This window comes from Lampetra planeri, chromosome 22 (assembly GCF_965212315.1).
Source record: "Lampetra planeri chromosome 22, kcLamPlan1.2.h2, whole genome shotgun sequence".
In the NCBI taxonomy this organism is placed as follows: domain Eukaryota; kingdom Metazoa; phylum Chordata; class Hyperoartia; order Petromyzontiformes; family Petromyzontidae; genus Lampetra; species Lampetra planeri.
The window spans coordinates 11949968-11975399 of record NC_136128.1 but is presented as its reverse complement, the minus strand read 5'-3'; the positions used below and the strand labels follow the sequence as shown (position 1 = coordinate 11975399).

Here is a 25432-nt window from a genome sequence, read left to right as displayed (position 1 = left end):
TCATCATCGTCGGCTGTGCGCTCAGGTGCTGCGGTGACTCATCTCCTGGCTGATGGAGGAACGCGACCTCCCCCCACGCGACCTCTTCCTAAGAATTCGGTACAAGCAGGAATTATTCCTCCGACGCAGGCGGCGTGGAACCCTCTTTCCCGCTGTCGCTCATCGTGATGCTAGAGGGGAACGCAGAGCCGAATTTTTGGCTCACTGCAAAAAAACTCGCCCCACCCCGCGTGAATGAGCCCCCTACAACATCCACAACATTCAACCCCACTCTTCTCTCAGCCCTTACCGACCAACATTCCTCCTCTCATCTCAATCCTCCCCTGGCTCTTCCAGTGACCAAAACCGATCCTCTTCGCTGGGCACAGAGACTGCTGCACGCTCCTCGAGTGTGCAGGCGGTGCAACTGCGCCCGGGGAGTCCTTCGGGTCTGAAGGGCACAGGCATGCGGGGCTGGAGGCGCGACGGCGGTCCCTGCACCAGGGCCCACGCCGACCGCGCCACTGCGTGGGCCCCTGACGCCTCTCCACCCCCCCCCCTTTGTTCCCGGCTGCCCTCCCAGGTCACGTGGGGTCGAGCGCGAGTCTCCACACGCACGCGGAGCTGGTATGATCGCGGCCCCGGCTCCACTTGAGGGCAGCTCCTCCTCCACCCGGGGATGTAGCCGCCGCGCGACCGCCGAGATCACCGCAGACACCATCACACCATCGCCGCCGCTCGCGCAACCGCTCCAGAGCCCGAGGCGACGGCGCTGAAGCCGAGGAGCCGATCGGCCCTCCGCCAGCCGACCCAATCTCTGACCTTCTGAGGTCGCCCACCAGCCGTGGCTCGAACCAAAGTCACACCTCGTTCGCCTCCTCCTCCTCCTCGCTCTCCGCCCCGTCGTCCCTCTCGGGCGGAGGCCATGGCGCACCTGCAGGCGGGCCTGAGGCCCGAGACGCTGGAGAAGGCGCGACTGGAGCTCAACGAGACCCCCGAGAGCGTCCACCAGGCCATCCAGGAGGTGCGCGACCTCATCATCACGAGGCCCGACGTGGGCTTCCTGCGCACGGACGACGCGTTCATCCTGCGCTTTCTGCGGGCGCGCAAGTCGCAGCCGGCGGCCGCGTTCCGCCTGCTCGCGCAGTACTTCGAGTTCCGGCAGCAGAACTTGGAGATGTTCAAGAACTTCAAGGCGACGGACCACGGCATCAAGCAGGCACTCCGCGACGGCTTTCCCGGCGTTCTCACCGAGCCCGATCACTACGGCCGCAAGGTCCTGGTGCTGTTCGCGGCCAACTGGGACCAGAGCAGGTGATGGCACGCCTCACGCACCACACGCCTCACGCACCACACGCCTCACGCACCACACGCCTCACGCACCACACGCCTCACGCACCACACGCCTCACGCACCACACGCCTCACGCACCACACGCCTCACGCACCACACGCCTCACGCACCACACGGCCCCCCACTCGGCCTCGATTCAGTCACAAGACATCATCCAAACCGACCAGTCTCATTCACGTAGCGTCGGTCAACTGCGCAGCTTCATTCACGAAAAATCTTAATTCAACCGCACAGCCAAATTCAGCCGCGCAGATTATATTTCAGCCTACTTCAACCGGTATTATTCAATCGCGTAGCCTCATTAAACTATGCAGCTTAACTCAATCCGCCTCATTCATTCCTTCATTTCACTGTGTGGCATCATTCAACCGCACGTCGATTTTTTTTGCCAAGCTTAATTCATCCTTGCAGCTCATTCCACCACACAGATGAATTCGACTCCACAGCTCCATTCAACCACTCCTACTCAACTCCGCATCAATCAATCACACGACATTCAAACGTGCAGTCTCATTTAACCATCCATTCTTTTAACCGCATTTTTTTACAAATTCAATCACAAACATTATTTTAAACGCGCAGCCTCAATCATTATTAAATCCTTGCCCTCTTGCAGAGCTTAATTCGCCGTATTGACCCACTGTACTGCACAGCCCTCCCTCCCGCGGGCTGTGAACATCACTGGCGTAACCTCCACGTGTCAGAGGTGGACAGTGAGTTCGATTCCTGACCACAGCTGACATCAGTGGCGAGCGATGTTGAAACCAGTCAGGAAACCCCATTTATTCAGAGGTCAGAGCACTGGTGTGGTGCCATTCAAAATCCGAGGTTCAAATTCAGGCAGCTGATTGTAATTCAAACTGGGCTCTTAGAGGGCTAGTGAGTGGATGGTCTCACCTGGTCAACGGTGACTGCACACAAAAACAATTGTGTGAAAACTGGTGTTGCACTCATTGTGGCTAAAATTATTGAGACTTTATTCTTGGCACGCAAACACAACCCCCATCGCATTCAATTGGCGTTGTACTTAATTAGGATACATTCCAGCGGTTAGAACCGAATATGTGTTTGTACGATTGTCAAGCGATGGACATTTCACTCGTATGCAGAGCAGGTGGGGAAAATGCTGCCACCTACGTTGTGGACCAGAGATCGCTTGCAGAGATGTCAGAGGTAGCTCCGTGGTGTCCGCTTCTGTGGGACGCTCTCCAACCCGGAGGCTTGCGCTGCTCTGTGAGGTTTTCCAATGGATTCATGGTTCGTCTCGTGACCACGTGATGCAGTCAGCGCAATCTGGATTAAATTGGGGGGGGGGGGGGGGGTAAGACAAAAATATCTAATTATTCCAACCAAAGATAGAAGACGTCATTTCGAGTGACATTTAACAAACTCTCTTCACAGGGCATACGAATGGTGTGCTCATAGCGTGGATAAAAGAGGCTATTGAAGTGATCTCGGAAGCAAGCTTCACATTTGAAGTGTATTTTGTTGAGCCGGGTTCAGAATTCAAGAGACCAGGATGGGTCTCATTTGTAAGAGCGCGACCTGGGGCACCAAACTGATAAATGAAGAAACAAAAAATGGGTCTGTGATCTCATCTTTTACGGATGTTTTCTGATGCAATGTGATCTTATACTGATCGCTGAGAAAGTTCAAGATGTAATAAAAAAAAATATTACTGGTAGGAACCTCCTGGTTACACCAGCCCACAGGGGATTATTGTGTCCGTCCGTCCGTCGTGCAGGGAGGGACTGGGTGGGGAGGGTGGGGCTGGGAGGAGTGGGGCTGGGTGGGGAGGGGCTGGTCACCCCGTGGTGCCCTTATAAAACTCAACGTTTAACCTACTCACGCCGGCTTGTGCCCGCCCTCACAGTCGGGCATATTTGCGGAATACACCACGCCGCCGTTGACCCTGGCCATTGACCGAGCAGCCCAACGTTCCTACCAGCTCCCTCTGCAGGAATGCGTTGTTCCGGTTAAATTCCAATCATGTTATCGATTTAGATTTTTTATTTAGTTTATTATCCTGCAACTCCGATTAGCACGGTTGGCTAAACACGATGCGAAAGAAGTTCAACATAGTATATACATACGTACCATGAGCAAAAATAAATTTGCATACGAAACTCTGAGATATCAGTGAAGTCACTCCTATAGATACGTTGTGATCCATGCTCTGGGGAACACCTTTGGCATCACCGCTAACAGTGTTTGTCACGTGTTCAGCAAACCGTTATTTAAATTTCACAGCTGGAAAAAAGCCAAATAATATACAAATAGCTTAATGCATTGTACCACCACGGCTGACCGAGCTGAGACCATCGATTTGCTACACAGCGGCATAGCGTGGTTAGCATGGGCCCTGGCGTGAGCAATTAAATGGGGGTCCCTCCAACCCGTGGCCCCTGGTGCAGATGAACCGCCCGCACATTCGATGGCTGCGCCACTGCTCGGAGCTGGGAGAGAGGAGAGAGAGAAAAAAAATCCCAATTTAATTAACAACAAAATTAATTGTGCCGTCTTTGGTGACCGGGCCAAAACCATCAACTCACTTCACTTGCGAATTCGATTGAATCACGGGTGGCTGAAATTTGCATTTAAATGCAGGTCCCCACCTGTGGCGGTGTGGTGTTTCTGACGCAGCATTAGCCACCTGAGCCACACCTCCGCCTCCATCTCATCATAATTTGACACCAATGGAACAGACCGGGAACGCGGCCTCAGTATTACAACAACAAAAAAACACAAGCGAGGAAAGATCATGCACGCTCATGGATGATTCAACACTTTCCAACAGGCGTTCGTCCTTGGAAATGCTGAATTGACCGTACGGAAGCTGCCGGGTGTGGCTGTCGAGGCAAAATGCACGTGGATATTTTCATATTTAAAACTGTGGATATTTCAATGTTTGAATATTTTTTTCCCCGGTTTGTGCTTCCAATTTTTGGGCGGCTCTTTTTGTTGTTTTTCTATCAGTTTGACTGGTTTCCAATCGCATAGCTTCAACTTTACACTACAAAATGAAACACATGTTTTTTGGTGATGCCGCTGCTGCTGCTGCACTGTCAGTTGTGTACAAGCACGAATAAGAAACGCAAATATAACTCAACACATTCGTCAATAACACTGTGGCCCCTAAAATGACAAATATACAAAAGGTAACGTTTCGGACGATGACCCTTCCTCAGGAGGTATAGAGTCCCTTTCCCATCATACTCATCATCAACGCTGCCATGCAACAGAAATGTACGCAGTGGGCCGTTGTTTCGAGAAAAGTGCCTTCTTCAGAGCCAAGAAGAAGAAAAAAATAGCGCAGAGTGGTTGACTGACTTGGAGTTGTGGATCCCGCTTGTGCGGACGGGCACTTCCAACCTCCGAGACGTCAAGAGCGCCCGCCGGGGTGAGGTCTCACGCAAGCGTTAATCCGCGGAGGGCGCAGGTACACGTTCGTGGACATCCTGCGCGCCATCCTGCTGTCCCTGGAGACGATGATCGAGGACGCAGAGTGCCAGGTCAACGGCTTCGTGCTCATCATCGACTGGAGCAACTTCTCCTTCAAGCAGGCCTCCAAGCTGAGCCCCAGCATGCTGCGGCTGGCCATCGAGGGCCTGCAGGTGAGCTCCCCCTCGGCGCTCCGGAGGGGAAAACGCACGTCCATCGAAGCGGGAGTACGTCGGCGTGATGGCAAGCACCGCGTGTGGCTCATCTCCCCGTTTACCGCCCAGAGACAGAGGTTGGAATTCTACAAGCTCATTGTGTGCACCGATGTGCAAACGTTATCGTCGTCGTCGTCGTCATCATCATCATCATGGCTGTCCAGACCTGGACAATATTGTTCTGGCAAGACGTTAGGCCGATGAGACACTTCCTAGCAGGAATACGTGCCCATCGCGATCAGATTCAGGTTTCTCTCGCTCGATGCGGGTTCGGTTTGTCCAATTTCGCGTCTATGCGGCTAACCTACGTCGACCCAAAATTCGCTCTGTGCGGTTTTAATTCACTCAGACGCGGCTATGCGGCCGGGCATGGGACAGCATTGTGTACCGTTTGTACAGTGTATGTACTGTGTATGTGTGCTCTGTGTATGTGTATACTGTGTGTACTGTGTGTAGTGTGTATGTGTGCTCTGTGTATGTGTATACTGTGTGTACTGTGTGTAGTGTGTATGTGTGCTCTGTGTATGTGTATACTGTGTGTACTGTGTGTAGTGTGTATGTGTGCTCTGTGTATGTGTATACTGTGTGTACTGTGTGTAGTGTGTATGTGTGCTCTGTGTATGTGTATACTGTGTGTACTGTGTGTAGTGTGTATGTGTGCACTGTGTATGTGTATACTGTGTGTACTGTGTGTAGTGTGTATGTGTGCACTGTGTATGTACTGTGTGCATTACTCGGCGGGGCATTGTCGGTTGAGTGGCTGTTGCGGTCCACGCACCGCGTTTTCGCTTTGTGCGCCCTCTTTTGTTGGAGCGCATCTACTACTACTACGACGACCGCATAACGCGAGGAAAGCCAGGGGAGCAGGTGATGCGTGCTGCATGTCCGGCGACAACAAGCGTGCTCTCCCGACGAGCATGGCACTCGGTGGCGAGCGAACTGCGACGCGACAAGAACGCAGCGGACGAGAACCACCAAAGCGATGCCGCCGCCATGGCCCATGAGCAGATCGCCCGTAAAGCGCCTGACCTCAGAAGGTCAAGCCGGGTATCGATATGATGCACGAACAGGTTTTCATAAGCGGAAGGGGGGGGGGGGCGTTACGCTGTTGGCAGCAGCGGATTGTGAAAGCCAAAATCCACGGTTGTACCGCACCTAAGCGCTCCCGCGTTGATGCTCCGGGCGTTCAAATAAGAACCCACACAGTACACTCCCACCACACAGTACACAGCTACCACACAGTACACCCCCACCACACAGTACACCCCCACCACACAGCAGCACACTCTCTGCACGCGACGGCCTCGAGCTCCGAGGGGCAGTCCCGTGGCGTTGCCCCTCGCCCCGTGCCCCGACTCCCACCCCCCACGTCTGTGACGCTGCGCAGTGAGGCGCGGGAGCGTGATGGCAGGTGAATATTAATCACGCCGCTAATGACGCATTAGCATTCATCGCAGTCCTCTCTATCTGCCGTGGGCAGGCGGGCGTGCGTGCGTGCGAGTGACGCCTGCAGCAATATCTCCTCCTCCACCACCACCACCTTTGTTTCTCGCTGCCCCTCTGCTCTTTCAGCTCTTTGCGAGTCGTAGGGGTTGGGGGTTGCCAGCTGTCCTGAATTTTTCCAGAGTCGTCGTCGTCGTCTTCCTCCTCTTTTTGAGGATGTAGCCGTCTTGGGTGATCTCTAAACTACAAAACCAAAGTGGTTGTGTTTCACCCGGCAAGGTCCGCTAAGCCACGTAGCTCTTTCACCGATGCGACCTGGACATCACAGATGATAGCCCAACGAAGTGGGCTACCATTGTCATCGTGTGGACATGTAACGCAGCCGAATACTCTGAACGCGTGATGTTGATTCTAAATGTGGAGGGGAAAACCGGAGAGAGACACGCAAACTCCAAATATGCTGCAGGCGTCAGGGTCGAGATCGAACCCACGACCTCCTGCACACCAGACGAGGCCGTTAACATCTGTTCCCGGGACGTGAAAGCTCGCGGTGTCTGCGTGTTCATAATAATAATAGAGTACACCGCTCACGAGAACGCGTTTACACACAAGTTCTCCCTTGCTGCGGCGCCGTGAGAACCAGTGCAGGATTCGTCTGACTTCACACGACTCGTCACAATGTTTGAACCAGAGCTGTAAAAGCGACCAAACGCCCTCTCATCCAGCAGTGGGCTGGGACATGTGCATGCGTAACGTGTGCTGGGGGTGGCACTGTGGGTGCTATAGGCTACTGTGGGGCTGCACGGTGGAAATCTGTGGTGCGGTGTCTGCACCAACGCGCACTGACCAGCGTGGCGAGGTATGGTGGAGAGGGGGGGGCTGTATTGTGAGGATTATTCCAGGGAGGGAAGCTTGGAAGGGGGGGCTGCTTTACGCAGTTACCCCATACAAGGGTGAGCGGAGATGTTAATGAGCTCGCCCGGTACACGAGAGGTCGTAGGTTTGATCCTGCCACGACGCCTGTTGTATATTTGGAGGTTTTAACGTCTCTCGATCTCTCCCCGTGGTCGCGTGGATTTTCTCTTGGTCCTCCGGTTTTTTCCCTCCACATTTAGAAACACGCGTTTACAGTGTTATGGCTGAAATACATTCCCACGTGATATTCCACTTCGTTAAGATTATCATTTGTGGCCAAGTGGCTTCTGAAAAAGAGCCACACAGTTCTGTCGGCCTTGCCTGGTAAAATAACACAACATAGTTTAGTTTTAAATTTCGATTTAAAGCTTTCGTGACTGCAGGGATTCATCTTCTTGGTTCTTTCGGTAAAGTCACGTAGAATGGAAATAATAAGTCACGTAGAATGGAAATAATAAAATAAAATAAACATCATAAAATATTTATTTTATCATGTTATATTTTTATTATTTTATTATTTCCATTATACGTGACTTTTTATTATTATTATTATTTCCATTCTAATAAAATAAATATTTTATTATGTTTTATTTTTATTATTTTATTATTTCCATTCTACGTGACTTTTACCGAAAGAACCAAGAAGATAGTTTAGTTTGAGTTCATTCCTTCCCATCCCCCTGCCCACTCTGTAAACACGGCCCGCTCGAGAAGGCGAGACGGACTCTTTGACGTGGGAGGGGCAGCAACCTCTGGGGTTTCTCTACAGTTTCTGCCCTCCTCCTGCTCGACTCCTGAGGGGGCGGAGCTACCCGAGTAGTGGGCGGGGCCAATGCCAATAAGAGCCAATAGGAGGCCTCTCACTCGCTCTTTGGGGGGGGGGGTGCTAGTGGTTCGAGTGGGCGTGGCTATGCTCGAGTGGGCGTGGCTCTGTTGGAAATGGGCGTGGCTCTGTTGGAAGTGGGCGTGGCTCTGTTGGAAGTGGGCGTGGCTCAGACATTTGTTAGCTCACCGTGAAACCCACAAACATCACAGGGGGCAGCTGCCCGCAAGGAGATTTGCGTGCGATCAGCTGTGAGCCCCTCCCCCCCACCCCGAGGGCTGCGTTTGTGGTTGTTGGGGTGTGGGGAGCGGGGGAGGATGGTGTCAGCGTTAAGTGCATTTGGCTGTAGAAAGGTCGCGGTCTCTCTAAAACGCTAAATTTAGCAGCTAAAACTCCAACGAGCCGCTCGGTTTACCAATTGTAAGAGAGTAGGAATTAATATATTAAGCCACTATGCCCAGCAAGTGGATTTCCCGTGAATAGATTAAAGTTCACGACTCTATTTAGACAGCAAGCACATTTTTGCAACTAATTGTTACCGTCCCATTTGTAATATGGCTCTATTTTCAATGTTGTTCCTACCGTTTAGTTAATTAGCCCAAACGTTATTTGAGGATATAATCTGCACATTTGTATAAGTCGGTCTATAACCAAATCAAGAAATTAAAAAAATAGTACGAAACTATTATTAACACCCTTGTGGTGACCGCTCTGCATCTCTGCAACTTTAACCCCGACCCTTAACCCCAACCCTTCTCAATCCTTAACCCCAACCTTTAACCCTAACCCTTGACCACAACCCTTAAGCCTAACCCTTATCACAAATAAACACTGCTGCGTGGCAGAAGCATTTCAAGATGACACCACGCTCATCAATAGGCACACATCCTTTTCGCCGGAAGCGAACGAGTCCCCAGCCTAGATTTAACGAACGAGGCCATTAAAGTCGATGACCAGCCACCTGGAACGCGCCCGATTCTCGCCAGACCTGGGGACTCTCCGCAGCTTCCAGTGTGGATAGCGCCTGGATGGGTGACCGCCACGCATGGCAGCGTGGTTATCGGCTGCTGCCCCACCCCAGTCTCCTTCATTGCCCCACCCCAAATTTCGATTTAAAGCTTTCGTGACTGCAGGGATTCATCTTCTTGGTTTTTTCGGTAAAGTCGCGTAGAAGGGAAACAATAAAATAATAATAAAAACAAGAATAACTAAATTTCGATTTAAAGCTTTCGTGACTGTAGAGATTCATCTTCTTGGTTCTTTCGGTAAAGTCACGTAGAATGGAAATAATACAATAATAAAAATAAAACATAATAAAATAATTCTCACGACGTTTCGGCCACAACGCAAGTAGCCGTCCTCAGGACAGACCTGTTCTCCACCTGAGGACGGCTACTTGCGTTGTGGCCGAAACGTCGTGAGAATTATTTTATTATGTTTTATTTTTATTATTTTATTATTTCCATTCTACGTGACTTTACCGAAAGAACCAAGAAGATGCCCCACCCCAGTCTCCTTCATTGCCCTGCCCCAGTGTGGGCTCACTGGTGGCCTGTCAGTGCGGCCCGTGACCAAGACACAACGGAATCCTCGTCGTGCTGCTGGTTTCACAAATGTCGTGGCGGCCCTCACACCGATGATGTCTTCTCGGCGAAAAGTTGCCACCACCCTCTCTGTAAATGAGTGAAGATGATGCCCTGCCTGGTCGACATCGCCATCGTCGTCTGACCCCAACCGGGTCACGCGCCTGCTAGGGGGTCCCATCCGTGTGGACGCGTATGGCCAATATCGTCATAATTTAGTTTACCATACATCGGGGGTGGGCACATTCGGAGCATGGTAACGTACAATTCATGTAGCTGCAATGAGCTCTGCTGGCGACGTAGCCCGATCCGAGCGCGACTCTCCAGGCTCTACGCCTGCCTGGCTCGAGTCGGGGCGCTGGGGTCCAGCGTGAATATAAAACCACGCCGGTGACGCCACGCGCAGCGCTTTAATCTCCTAATGGCCGTGGCCCTGCGCGTTCAATTCGCTACCGGCGTTTTACCGGCGGGCGGCGTGGGGAGGAGGAGGGCGGCGAGGCCTGGGCAGGCGCCCTGAGGGGAGGCGGCCGCGTGATTGATGGCCGCGTGGCGTCTCTCCTCCACCGCCCAAGAGCCCCGCCGCTCACTCGCTCCTCAATCACCGCGACACAGCGCTCCCCCCTTGCTTCATCCCTCCCTGCTCCCTCACTCACCACTCACTCCCTCACTCACCACTCACTCCCTCACTCACCACTCACTCCCTCATCACTCCCTCACCACTCACTCACTCCCTCACCGCTCACTCACTCACTCCCTCACCACTCACTCCCTCATCACTCCCTCACCACTCACTCACTCCCTCACCGCTCACTCACTCACTCCCTCACCACTCATTCACTCACTCCCTCACCCACTCCCTCACCACTCACTCACTCCCTCACCACTCACTCACTCCCTCACCACTCACTCACTCCCTCACCACTCACTCACTCACTCACTCCCTCACTCCCTCACCACTCACTCCCTCACCACTCACTCACTCACTCCCTCACCACTCACTCACTCACTCCCTCACCACTCACTCACTCCCTCACCACTCACTCACTCCCTCACCACTCACTCACTCCCTCACCACTCACTCACTCCCTCACCACTCACTCACTCCCTCACCACTCACTCACTCACTCCCTCACCACTCACTCACTCACTCCCTCACCACTCACTCACTCCCTCACCACTCACTCACTCCCTCACCACTCACTCACTCCCTCACCACTCACTCACTCCCTCACCACTCACTCACTCACTCCCTCACCACTCACTCACTCACTCCCTCACCACTCACTCACTCCCTCACCACTCACTCCCTCACCACTCACTCACTCACTCCCTCACCACTCACTCACTCCCTCACTCCCTCACCACTCACTCACTCACTCCCTCACCGCTCACTCACTCCCTCACCACTCACTCACTCCCTCACCACTCACTCACTCCCTCACCACTCACTCACTCACTCCCTCACCACTCACTCACTCACTCCCTCACCACTCACTCACTCACTCCCTCACCACTCACTCACTCCCTCACCGCTCACTCACTCCCTCACCGCTCACTCACTCCCTCACCGCTCACTCACTCCCTCACCGCTCACTCACTCCCTCACCACTCACTCACCACCCCCTCCCTCACCACTCACTCACTCCCTCACCACTCACTCACTCCCTCACCACTCACTCACTCCCTCACCACTCACTCACTCCCTCACCACTCACTCACTCCCTCACCACTCACTCACTCCCTCACCACTCCCTCCCTGCTCACTCCCTCCCTCGCCTCTCCCTCCCTCGCCTCTCCCTCCCTCGCCTCTCCCTCCCTCGCCTCTCCCTCCCTCGCCTCTCCCTCCCTCGCCTCTCCCTCCCTCGCCTCTCCCTCCCTCGCCACTCACTCCCTCGCCACTCACTCCCTCGCCACTCACTCCCTCGCCACTCACTCCCTCGCCACTCACTCCCTCGCCACTCACTCCCTCGCCACTCACTCCCTCGCCACTCACTCCCTCGCCACTCACTCCCTCGCCACTCACTCCCTCGCCACTCACTCCCTCGCCACTCACTCCCTCGCCACTCACTCCCTCGCCACACCATCGCACCATGACTAGCGAGGTGAAGTATGGTCAAATAACCCCAACACGATTAGCGCGGTTGGCTTACGTACCGTGCGAAAGAAGTTCAACATAGTGCATACGAGCGGCACACGGCGTGGGGTGTCGCTCATCCAGCAGTGGAGAAACAAAAGGGATGTACGAGTAGTCGCCTTACCCGCTATCCTGTGCCACGCCACTCCTGGTATCCACGAAAGTTCTAGAATCTGCAGAAAGCCCTATTATCTGCACCCTAATTCTTCCTATTATCCGCGATGATTTGCGGGTTTTCCCCATACCGCAGTGTGGAGCGGCTTCCTATTCTCCGCAAATATTTTTCGGATATAACCGAGTCGCATGACACATTCCTCCAATTAGCCGCATGCTATACGCAATATTTATTCTGCGGATGAGTACATTTGCGGATAATAGAATCCACAGTGTTCATCGCGAGTAACTACAGTGGATTAAAAAAAAAATGTGCTTCACTGTGCACACACGTGGTGAGATGGGAACGCGAGACGGGGAGAATTCCGGGGTAAAGGTTAACGGCACACGACATCCATGCGTATTCTGTTGAAGCAGGTGAGAAATCGCGAGGCGAGGATTGAGTCTGGTTTGCAAGAATGTCCCGGGGCATTCGTCTGCTGCCAGTGGGGATTGGTGGGGTGGTGGTGATGATTGTCCGTGCATCATCCCAATCGGGAAATTCAAGGTGTAATTTTCAAATTTTGCCAATTTGCATTTGTCGACGTGAACGAGGAGGCTGCCCGCTCGCGGGAAAACCAGAAAATCCCGCTCGCGGTTGTCCTTGAGATTACCCGCAGAGCTCGCGGAAGAGAGATGAATAATTTAACGAGGCCACAGCATCGCGATGATGGCGGTGCGGCTCTACCCCCTCCCCCCCCGTCCCAGCGACCGTGCCCTCATTTACAAATCCCGTGATTTGTGTCCCAAATAAATAAATAAATAAAGAGGAACGAAACAATTGCGGCGCTGCTGCTACTGCTGCTATTGGTGCGGCGTTGGTGGTGGTTGAGCACACTGGGGCTGCAAGCCGGAGGTTCGCCGGTTTGATTCGATCTCCCGGTGTGGCACTTGAACAAATGGGACACGTTTTTCGAATTCCCAACCCCGCCCCCGGCTCTGGTCGACCTGTTTTCCGTTTTTGCTTGCCGTGTTTTTGTGCGATAGAAAACAAAAAACGGCATTGGGGAAAGGGCTTGCCACCTGACCTGGTTTTCCCAGGATCGTCAAACTTTTTGAGATAGCTGCCATCGTGGGAAACAGATCTGCAAGTATTTACACCATTGGAACCTCATTTGCCAGTAAAAAATATAATTGATTTTTTTACCCTTCTATCTGGCAACCCATGTGAGACTAGGCTCTAAGGAAAGCTGTCTCGGGTGTGGACCAATCAACTTCAAGGGCAGTGCATATATTATCAGAGTTATGTTTTGTGTTTGCATTATGGCTGCAGGTATTGTGGTCTATGCAAACATGACTCTTTGTAAAAAAAAAAGGTGTCAGTTTTGTTGCAAGATAGAAGGGTAAAAAAAAACAATTATCAGATCTGCAAGTCTTTACCGGGGACATTAACATTCGCCCTCCTTGTCCGTCGCCTAATGGCGCTCAAGATAATTGCACGTCCATAGTTTCCGCCACTCGCTTCTCTTCTGGTATCGTGAGATATTCTTTCCACGATGTCTTTCTACTTCAGAGGTGGCAAACCCTAGTGGAACATCACAGGGCCCAAAATGGTGAATCGGATGGCAAATTGAAGTCGTATTTTGAGCCACTCCAATTCAAGGGAGAGTTCAACCCCTGAAAGCACAGCTCTTATTTAGCGTCTCGAGCTCTGCGAAACGACTTTGAAGCTCCGCTTTTGGAGCTCCCTGGCGATGCAAACCCTAGCCGTTAGGCGCACCTTTCCGATTAAACCTGCCGTCAAATTGAATTAATTGACCGTCATTCATCGGAAACCCGTGCTTCTGCTGCCATTGAGCAGATGTCACATGGCTCGGGGCGTCGGGGAGGAGGCGGTCGTGGGTGGTTTCCTTTTTCCGCCTCCGACCTTTCCACATCAGATGGTGTCGGCGTTGGCTCTGCGCCTTGGCCTGGTCTCACGGGACAAGCTGCTCATGTCCTCCAGGCCGTTAACCGTTTTACCGCTTCTCTCTTTTGTCCGCGATGCTGCTGCTGCTGCTGCTGCTTCCACACAAACACAACGGATGTCCCGAAATTGGCACGGTACGGTAGAGCACTTCGTGAGACTGCTCCAGTGGCAGTGGTGGACAGGCACGAATGACAATCTCGACACGTCCGTCAGTAACGCTGCCCTAGGGAGACGGAGATCTCTCCGAGAAGGGACAATAAAAAAAATATAATTTGTTTATTCTTTCAGTTTATATCGTTCACCTATTATATTATTATTAATATATATTTTTCTTCTTTCTGTGGGGGTCACCACAAATCCGTCGTTGGCAAAACTCGACCAGTAACCCTGAACGGACTGAGACAAAAACAATTGATTAATGTTCAAAGATGACACTGTGTGATCTATAAACAAAATTCCTCAGTTAATTTCAAAAGAGAACGCATGGATTAATGTTAATGGAGATCAATTTGAACATTTGTTAAAATAATATCTTTCAAATCACCCTTTGTGCCCTGACTGTTGGGCCCACCCTGTGTATATTGCGTCTACTTTAAGGCAGCGCTAATGAAGGACCGTGACTCTCGGCGGGTGCTAGACAATGGCAAGTGAATGGCGAGCAGTCGGCTCGCGTGCAGCTGCTGGACAGGGAGCCGCGAGGCGGCGAGAGACGGCGACGCAGCTTGGGGAGGCTTTCATCCGCCCTTCTTCCCAACATAGTCTTTTAATCTTTCATTTCAACGAGGACATGGAGGAATCCGCCTCGCTACAGGGTCGAGGGAAGTGCAATGATTTAATACATTTTCCAATTACGCTTAACATCTCTCATTCCCCAATGTAAATCCGAGCTCGGCCTATTCACCCACGTGGGATCGGGGCGGAGAGTTAATGGAGATCGGGCTACGCGTGGTGGAGCAGTGCCCAGGACATCCCCCTCCCACCCGAACCCCGGCGCCGTCACCGCCCGTTGCCTGACCGTAATCCTCGCGACGACGGTTCACGCCGCACGCGGGGAGATCTGGGAGGGGAGATCTGGGAGGGGAGATCTGGGAGGGGAGATCTGCGAGGGGAGATCTGGGAGGGGAGATCTGCGGTGGGAGATCTGGGAGGGGAGATCTGGGAGGGGAGATCTGGGAGGGGAGATCTGCGAGGGGAGATCTGGGAGGGGAGATCTGCGGTGGGAGATCTGGGAGGGGAGATCTGCGACATCGCGGGCTCTCTGAAGGCGACGGCCCGGCAGTCACACGAGGATTCTAAATCCCGAATCTCGCGACGACCATCTGCTCTCGCCATGCGGGAGGCTCTTCCGCCAGAGGCGACTGACCGAGGACAAATTTGTTTTGAGGTCGCCCTCGGGGTCGCTCAAAGGTCAGAGCGCGGAGCTGGCACCCGTCGAGAGCCTGGGTTCGAGTCCAGGTTTTTAGCCGCCGGTGATTGAAGTTGGTTCTCAATCGCAAGTGGGATCATGGTCTCAGCTCGGTCACCAAACTGTTAACACACACACACACACAAACGCAGAGGGTTGCACTGCACTCCAAGAGACCCTCGTCTCGTGACATGATGCCGACAGCACGATCGGGAGATAGAGTTGGGGAAATATTACGAACGCCGCGTGTGCCCTGGACTGTGCCCTGCTCTATCTAGCGGGGCCGTCTGTTGTGCTGCTGCGTGGGTTTGCCGCCGTGAAGACGACAAACACGCATTAGCGCCGTCGCCAATTACGCAACCACAAACAGCGCACTTGTGGTGCTGTTAACGATTATTTTAATTACGCATGTAATTACTGCACGAGTCTTAAGCGCAGTTGGCCACTGGATTGGCTATGAACGCACAAACGAAGGAACGTTGCCGATGTTTTGTTGTTGTTGTTGTGGAAATTTGTTTTGAATTTGTCAATACGACTCAGCAACGGAGTCTTCATTATATTTCCATTTCAAGTGTTCGCAGTTTCAAGGCGCGCAGAGACGCGTACTGCGCAGTGAGTGGCATAGCAATCGAGTCGGTGTGTAGGCGGTGCAACTGCACCGGGGCCCACGGACCAGAGGGTTTGGGCGGCCAAGCGAGGGTGAAATTGGACAGGCAATCACATTTTAATCCTTGCACCAGTGATCTGTGCCAACCACACTGTTCCATTTACATTCTGCACTATAATTACTACAACAACTACTTCATTACTGAATTCACCGTTGGGAGAGACCCAGAGAGAACAGGTTCAGTTATCACTCGGCACTGATGTTAGCCGTGCACTCACGACCACACCGCCAACTCGCCCACACGCCACACGCTCACCCACCAACTCAAATATCCAAAACCGAACACTGACCCACCCTTAACACGTGAGCTTCGCGACCAATTATATGATTCATGATTGCGTTTTAGGTCAGCTGGCCGCATGAGTAAAATGTGAATGTGCCATGCACTCTCCTCCACCCGACACAGCTAAAACAATGAATCAGGCACATTACCAAATGTTTCAATGTATTGTTGTTTCACCACACTGGTATGCCGGAGAGCAAATCCACAATATGTACAATTGTGAAGTGTTGTGGTTTTGATGCATCTGTTCACGTGACGACTTTGTTTATTCGGCTGTGTCACGTTGAGAGCGGTGTACGACACACATTGCCATTGTACTCACGCAGCGATCTGACGCAACATAAATTATTAATTACTCACCCACCCAAAAAACACTCACCCATTAACCCAAAAAACACTCACCCATTCTCCCAAAAAACACTCACTTACCAACCCAAACTCACCCAAAAAACACTCACCCATTCACCCAAAAAACACTCACCCATTCACCCAAAACACTCACCCATTCACCCAAAAAACACTCACTTACCAACCCAAACTCACCCAAAAAACACTCACTCATTCACCCAAAAAACGCTCACTTACCAACCCAAACTCACCCTAAAAATACTCACTCATTCACCCAAAAAACACTCACTCGTAAAACACCTCCCCCACCCTCCCATCCACCAATGCATTCATCCACCCAGACACCCACCCGACAATCTACTTAACCAACCCAGGGCTGATCAATCGCTCGCCCTGACTCAATTTACTTCAGTTTGCAATCAAGACGCAATGATTGCCAACTGCATTCTTCACGGTCATGTATTGTTTATTGTATTGTGGAGCGCGTAATTGTTGGGGGGTTTTTTTACGATTGACACGCGCGTTTCTACGCGGCCAGTGCAATATAAAAACACACAAACCCACAATTATACGCTGGGACATCCCTTGTAATTGATTCGGCAAGCTGCTGCTTGTTGTCGTTGTTGTTGTTGTTTACAACAAGAGGAGGAAGACCGTTCCGTCCCATTCATCTCGGCGTCCACTTTGATCCGCCTCCGATCGCGGCGGTGATTGGTGGGCAGCAGCAGAGGCAGAAGATCCTCTCGCGAGAGGCAAATTAAACATTCTGATCGTCACTCACGGCCACACATCGCCACTGTTGTCATGGAGATGGAGTGAGAGTGTGTTGGTGGGAGTGAAGGGAGGAGGAGGAGAGGGGCACGCAGTGGAAGAGCCATTAGCATAGATATAAACAGTCCTCCCTTCTGTGGTCTCCATATAAATAAAATATATTGTGTAGTCCTTTTGGCCCATTGGCTTTACCAGACCAATGATATGCAGCAGCAGCTTTTGTTTAAGCAAATTCTGGACCGGCGTTGACCGGGCTATCATCAGAAAAGCCAAGCTAGTCGCGTTCGATTCAATGCTGCCGGGTTGCCATGTTAGTGGCAACAGCACGCCATCTAAACGATGCAGCCCTGTTCAACACAAACTCATAAATCGTTGTTGTGGAGCATCATGCGTGCAGTGTTAAGGTGTATCGGGTGCTTTAAAAATGTTTTAACACTTCTATGGGACTATCGTTTTTTAATGTAAAAAAAAGAACGGTGAATACACTTAACATGATAACAAACACGTGTCAATAGCTTCAAAATACTCTTTGTTTTTTTCAGTAAAGTCACGTACATAGAAAACTAGCTAATCGATCACGACGTTTCGATAGCAACACAAGCCATCGTCTTCAGGTGAAACAGCTTCGAAATGTCTCCACTTGTGCGCCCTCATTGTCAACGCGTGCCTGGAATTTTTTCAAGAGCCCGGAGGAGGCACATTTCCTGTTTATTGTTGCCCATTCTCAGACGCGTTAACATTGTTTCGAAGCACCCTGTACAAGCATACAGACGACATGCGTCCACGTTTCAGTCAATTAACCCCTGCCGGGCCTTCCACACCAATATCGCTCGACAGGCAGCACGTGTCCCGACTAATGCCGTTTGCGATCGGCGCTCATTCGCCAGTTCCGTCCACTGCGTCACTGACTGGAGTGGTGACGTGGGGGGCGGGGCGGGAGAGGGGGAGAGGTGGTGGGAGGGGAGGGGGGGTCACGACCTTCGAGGTAGGGTGGGGGAGGTATGACCGAAATTACAATAAGGCCGCTGCTGCAGCTGCTGCAGCTACGCACAGACTGTGGTGCTGTCAAAACCTCCCTCTTGCGGGTGAGGGCGTGCGGGGAGCGGTGGTGCAGTGCCATGGTGTCACCCTCGCTTCAGCCGGCACGCTGCTTCCTCGCACATGGCGCACAACGCCAGCAGCTCGTGGTATCTGAGCGTGTCTCCACACCCCCCCCCACCCCCTTAGGTAAACTCGGCCTCAAATGAATTTTCGTCAGCCATGGTCAATCCACTGCTGGATGAATAAGGCAGTTTTGTATTGGGCCGTGTTGGTAAACGTGCACACGCAGAGGTTCTCACGATAACTGCGGCACGCGTTGTGGTGGAAATAAATGCTGATTACGGGGCGACTAGCATATAACCATCATGATGCACATCATCATCGTCGTCGTGGCAGCGGGAGGTCTTGTTGAGGTAATTGAGACGCCAATGGAAGCCCCCCCAACCTGAACGCAACATTACGGTACTCCATCCCAGCGTGAGCGGCGATCGCCACCGCCGGCCGACGAGAACACGGGGCAGACGCATCGGTAATTGAGCAAATGGGAGCTCTGCCACCTCCTGCGAAGCCGAATTATTTTCTGATCCTACCCACCGGCCATTGCGTTGACCACCCCACTCATCCTCTCAACCCCGAGGGATGCTCACCCACCTAGCCAGTTATATTCTCCACCAAAACACAAAACCACAAATCCATGAGCACACCCAAGTAACCACCAGAATGTGCAACCACAGCACACCGACTCAACCTACCGAATCAATAACACACCCAGAAGCACTCAACCACCCACCATCTCACCCAACCACCCACCACCTCACCCAACCACCCACCATGTCACCCAGCGGCACACCCAACTACCTCACAAAATCACCGATGCACTTTCCAACCAACTCACTGACGCACCCAACCACTCGCTGAACCGCACGCCGAACTGCCCACACACCTCAAGCAGCGTCAATCGTTTGGGAGGGATGAGGAGGGCGGAGGATGGGGAAGAGAGGCATCGAGGGAGGGAGGGAGGGACGCTTTGGTCGCCCGCCCGTGCTCCACTCTCGCCGCGCGTTCTCGCCAAACGAGCCGAGTGGTCCCCACGCCCCGGAGCAATTCATTAGGAGCCGCCGCGGCGCTGATGTAGGACACGCGCAGTGAGCGACGCGCGTCACTCGCACCGGCGCAGCCCGAGTGCCTTACTCAAGCTCCACAGTGCCGCCGCACACGCCAGCCCTTCCACTCATCCACCCACTCACCCACCCACCCGCCCGCCCGCTCGCTCGCTCGCTCACTCACCGACCCACCAATACGGCCACACACTGAATTACCCATCCACCATCCCAATTACTTAGCCACCCTTCTACCCACAAACCCACCAACGTATACACCGACGCACCTACTGCCCACTCACGAAACCATCCATTTAATTATCCACCGACACAATCATATACCCACCCATCCAACCAAACACTCGCCCTATCAAATGAAGCTCATCCTGGTTTCTTGAGTTTTCACCTCGTGAAACAAAATAGCAACTCACCCACCCGACCGTACACTCACCCAACCGCTCGCAAGCAAGCCCCGCTTCACCCCAAACTGGAGAGCGCACAGCGGCTTGGCTCTGGCTCGGCACGGCAAATCGCCAGTGGAAAAAACCACGCGTACATGAGCCCCCCCCCCCCCCCCCCATACTCGGCTCGGGACGTGACACTGGAAAAGCGGCGCGCGCGTTGTGAGTGGTGGAACGTTTATCGTTGTTCGTGTGCCCGCGTGTCCGCAGGACAGCTTCCCCGCGCGGTTCGGCGGCGTGCACTTTGTGAACCAGCCGTGGTACATCCATGCCCTCTACACCATGATCCGCCCGTTCCTCAAGGACAAGACCAGGAAGCGGGTGAGCCCCCCCGCGGAGCGCGACTGCCGCCCATGCGTCACCGGCGCGTCACCGGCGCGTTCTCATCTTGCGCGACGCTGCCCTCGTAACCTGCATGACTCGCGTTACGGCAATTTTGTGAGATTTCACTCAATTTGAATTTTTTTTTTCCCATGGCCGTCTCACCCATTCGAGCAACTTATACAGTCTCGAGGCTGCTTAGCTTCTCAGATCTGACAAGACCGGGTGCATTCTGGGCGGTGTGGTTAGAAGCGTGCTATTCTGTTCTTGCGTATGGCAGCAATATGTTCGGGAAATAAATGTCAATCTCTGCTAGCCACGAGAGGGCTTCGGGAGAGAGTTGGTGTGGATTTACTATCCCTGCACCGACGGAGCGCAGACTGCAGTGCTTTACTGGATGCTCCTCAGTTTGAGTTGCATGGCCACAAATTTCCCATGAATGAAGGAGATGCGCGCATTGGCCTGTTGACAGGCCACAGGCATTAACATTTATCAGCCGAGTTATTTCCCTCCACACCCCATTGAACAACCAAGGAATGTGTCCATCTCCTCCCACCATCACCATAACCATCATCATCCATGACCGATCCGCTGGTGGATGAAGGCCTCCCGAATCCCATTACCATCTCTCGCAGGCTGCAGCGATGCAACAATCCACCTAGCTCCTGCACAGGAGCTGATTTCATGAGTCCATCTCCACGATCTGTCGTCCTTGGAGGCGTTCCTTCCACTGGTTCCGCCGTGTCCTGCCCACGTCCACTTGCCACTTCCTATCACAGTGGCTGAGTGCAGGCCCAACACGTCAGGTGGCCAGTAACAAACAGCGCGTTTCCTGAATTGAGCAAGGTTATTATTATTATTATAGCTTGGGGGTGAAAGAGACGATGGTGGGAGGAGGGAATTACAAAGTGGAGCAGTGCGTGGGAAGTAGCAGAAAGCGAAGTGAGTGGGTGGGTGTGTGAGTGGGTGGTTGGGTGGGTGAGTGAGTGAGTGGGTGAGTGGGTGGGTGTGTGAGTGGGTGGGTGGGTGGGTGGGTGAGTGAGTGAGTGGGTGGGTGGGTGAGTGGGTGGGTGTGTGAGTGAGTGGGTGGGTGGGTGAGTGGGTGAGTGGGTGGGTGGGTGGGTGAGTGGGTGGGTGGGTGAGTGGGTGGGTGGGTGGGTGGGTGGGTGGGTGAGTGAGTGGGTGGGTGGGTGGGTGGGTGAGTGAGTGGGTGGGTGGGTGGGTGAGTGGGTGGGTGGGTTTGTGAGTGGGTGGGTGGGTGGGTGTGTGGGTGGGTGTGTGAGTGGGTGGGTGAGTGGGTGGGTGGGTGAGTGGGTGGGTGGGTGGGTGAGTGAGTGGGTGAGTGAGTGAGTGGGTGGGTGAGTGGGTGGGTGGGTGTGTGAGTGGGTGGGTGGGTGGGTGGGTGAGTGTGTGAGTGGCTGAGTGGGTGGCTGAGTGGGTGGGTGGCTGAGTGGGTGAGTGGGTGGGTGAGTGGGTGGGTGAGTGATTGGGTGGGTGGCTGAGTGGGTGTGTGAGTGGGTGGGTGAGTGAGTGGGTGAGTGGGTTGGTGGGTGAGTGGGTGTGTGAGTGGGTGGGTGGGTGGGTGTGTGAGTGAGTGGGTGTGTGAGTGAGTGGGTGAGTGGGTGGGTGGATGAGTGTGTGCGTGGGTGGGTGAGTGGGTGGGTGAGTGGGTGGGTGAGTGGGTGACCTGCAGTGAGGTGAGTGGGTGTGTTGTTGTGACCTGCAGTGTGGTGAGTAGGTGGGTTGGTGAGTGGGTGGGTGAGTGTGTTGTTGTGACCTGCAGTGTGGTGAGTGAAAACAGTGTAGGATGAGACGAAACAGTGAGTGTCTGACAGAATTTGAATCAATTGAGTGAAATTCACCGGAACAGAAACCATGGTTGTAGCAATAGAAGAGTGATACGGAAGCGACTGACCGCCGGTGAGCGAGCGACAGAGAGACAATCGGCGTGTCCTCCGTCTTCGGTAGCTGTGCTAGCTACACGTAATCTCCTGCCGCTCCAGTGGTGTCCCTCCCATAGATCATCTGTGGTCGCTAAGTGGAAGCAACTCACGACGCCAGTGCAAAAACTCATTTCTTGAGAAGTACTTTTTGTGATTAGTTTTTTGCCCTTCCCCGCACCTCCGATTAGCACGGTTGGCTACGTGCGGTGCGAAGGAAGTTCAGCGTGCGTACACACATCAACGCCCTCCCCCACCGTCCGCCTCCCGAGCAGATATTCCTCCACGGCAACAACCTGACGAGCCTGCACCAGCTGCTGCACCCCGAGATGCTCCCCTCGGAGTTCGGGGGGCTGCTGCCCCCCTACGACATGGGCACGTGGGCGCGCACGCTGCTGGGCCCCGACTACGACGACGACACGGAGGGGCGGCACGGCGGCGGGGGTGGCGGCTTCTTCGACGGGAGGCGCGCCTCCGAGAGGATGGGGGGCCCCGTGACGGGGGCGCTGGGAGACGGCGAGGGGGGCCTCGACGGGTCCCCCCGCAACAACATCCGCAGGTGGGGGGGGGCAACAACACGGGACACTAATGATGCACGAACAACAATGCTCGCAGGTGTAACGCGGACAACAGCATTCGTGATTGTTCGTGCTTTTTCACATTGCAGGTCTCATCCCCATGGTTTCTTTTTTGCAATTCTCCCCCCAAGTTTACTCCGATTGTGCTTCTGGCAGATGTCACAGAGCTACCCCTGAGATCGCATCATGTGACCTCTGGCCCCACACAGTAGAGGACAACACTTTGCCACGTGCTCTGCCACATGAGAGTAATGTGCATCACGTGACAGTCAAACCGATATTCAATTCTCGCAAGCTGAAAATACAGCCACATTTAGGGCATAAAAAGTGTAATGTCATGGGATTTTTGTGCCTGGGTGATTGGGGACACTAGACTCGAGGATCCGGTTTAATCGCAAGCGGTCGAAACCTGGATTTGAACCCAGGGATCTCAGCGGTGTCGTCTCACCGTTCTGAAACTCCGACCTTCGAGGTCCTTTCCCTGTTAGCACTTCGAGCCTTGAGCGGCAGAGGCCACGGTTCTCACCGCGCCGGCGCGCGTCGCCCCCCCACCCCGCCCCGTCCCAGATCGCAGTCGGCCGTGGAGCCGGGCGTGCTGAAGCGCAGCGCCGACGGCGAGGAGGAGAACATGCAGCCGCTGCTGTCGCTCGACTAGACGTCGCGCCACGCCGCAGCATTGCCGCCGCCGCCGCCAGCACGCAGCAGGTGCTTCAGCGTCTCCGAACTCGCGGAGCCTCACGCCGAGACTTGCGGCACTGGCACCCCACGGCACGCCGCGTGACGCGTCCGTGCCACGCCGCTCCACATCCCGCCAGAAACGCACCCTCGCCACGCTGCTACGCTGGATCACAGGCGGGGAGGGGCTTCATTTCTCACCGAATATTTGTGTTACCGGGTCGCCGGTTGCCCGGAATAGGCGGCGCCGTGACTCACAGCAGCCGCGGCCGTAGGAAGATGGGTTATGCCGGGCAAGGGAGCCGTCACCCAGCGGAGGCAGCTCCGACACCGCGGGGCAACGTGGCGGCGCCATGGCAACCACTCGGAGCACGGCCCCAGCTCAGACTCCGTTTTCGATCGCGATCAGGAATTCTCCTCAGGTTTGCCGGGTCTGTCCGCCGCGTCCATCCGTCCGTTCGTCCACCGCAAATGCGTCCAGAACATTGTCTGTGTAAACGACCTATTTGAGTACAAGGCCGTTGGGAGTTACTGTCAGCAAGTTTTTTTTTTAAAGATAAATTCACATTGGCTTCGGTTTTGGGGATTTGCCGTGCTTACGAGTGACGTTGGCGAGGTTTTGCGCTGTTCTGCCGGTCAAACCGATTACGGAAGAAATGTTTACTCCGTGGTGTTACGAACAGCAAACATGATCTGGCCCAGGGACTCCGCGGGAGGCGTAACGGTGCATCTATTCGACAATTGATATCCTTAGCTCACGATATCATCAATAGAAAGCGATTCTCATTTGCATCGCGATTGAGCTATCACACTCACGCAATGAGATGAAGTATCCATTCAGATTTCTCGTAGGGCAGTGCAAGAGAAAAGCCCACGGAAGCGGACATCAGAGCTTCCACTCTGAATATGACATTAATGTTCTTTGCATGACAGCCGAAGCAATTGTTTTCGTGTTCAGTGTTTGAATGTAGCCAAATTCAATGTAGACTCAAATGAAAAGTTGTGCGCGGTCATTGGTGACCAAGCTGAGAATATCAACTCTCTAATCTGAGAATCCGCTTTTATCACGGGTGGCTGAAACCTCGATTCGAACCCACGTCCTCGGCAGTGCGGGGCTCAGCTCTCCGACCTCTGAGGCCAGTCAGCCACCTCGATTTACAAAAAATCTTACGCTCACGATATGTGGACGGAATCGCACGAGAGTTGACTATTTTCCAATTGGTACACGTGGTATGTAATGGGTTCACGTGACCTCTGCAGTTAATAAGCGTCCGCCACAACCACCGCAAAATATATAAAAAAGATGACCTCATGGTGACGCGCCATGGAATCGGCATTTAGAGGGTGAATCGTTACGCCTCTCATTTCCAGGGAGATCGTCGCAATGTACTCGATGTGACCACGTCAACGCAAGTGTTGCCAGAAGACGTAGGCCCGGTCACTCTGACCCCGCTGCTCCGGTTCAAATTGACCAACACATTCAGGCTGTAGACAGTGGCGGTCAGTGTCGTCTCAAACACCAGGTGATCCTGGAGAGGTGCAGCCCTGCAATTGCTTGCTCACATCACTGCTGGTGGATGGGTCTCCACTCGAGGGAGCTCTGTAGTCGCCCTCGTTCTAGATCACATATCTTACGCTGCATATCAATTCAGTGTCACGGACGCTATTTATTTCATTAAAAAGTAATTTTTTACGCGTCGTAAAAAGTGCGACGGTGACTCGGGACGCCCGGCACGCGCTCCGAGTTTTTCTTCTTTCGCCACGCCACTGTACTTCACGAGCCACTAAGCCAGAGAACGTCCTTGAAAACGGATGTTTAGATGTTCATTTTTTGTCAATCGCACGAGGGAGGGCAAAGCGAACCGCTTGTTACGCGATGGCCGCATGCAATCTC

The 25432-nt window shown here is 53.4% G+C and overlaps 1 protein-coding gene across 1 annotated transcript; it reads left to right on the top strand.

Annotated features, from left to right (window-relative positions):
- Nucleotides 1–665: 665 nt before the first annotated feature.
- Nucleotides 666–23751, top strand: LOC144725046 (clavesin-2-like). Its single transcript, XM_078604488.1, has 5 exons — nt 666–1293; nt 4772–4946; nt 20235–20345; nt 22561–22844; nt 23431–23751. Exons 1-5 carry the CDS (start codon nt 905–907, stop codon nt 23516–23518), a joined length of 1047 nt encoding a protein of 348 aa, XP_078460614.1. The 5' UTR covers nt 666–904; the 3' UTR covers nt 23519–23751.
- The last annotated feature ends 1681 nt before the right edge of the window (nt 23752–25432 follow it).

Excerpts from the sequence above, each read along its gene's own strand:
- LOC144725046 (XM_078604488.1), top strand. The coding sequence starts at position 905 with ATGGCGCACCTGCAGGCGGGCCTGAGGCCCGAGACGCTGGAGAAGGCG. Across the intron at positions 1,294-4,771 it reads GCCAACTGGGACCAGAGCAG|GTACACGTTCGTGGACATCC; the intron begins GTGATGGCACGC and ends CGGAGGGCGCAG. Across the intron at positions 20,346-22,560 it reads AGGACAAGACCAGGAAGCGG|ATATTCCTCCACGGCAACAA; the intron begins GTGAGCCCCCCC and ends CCTCCCGAGCAG.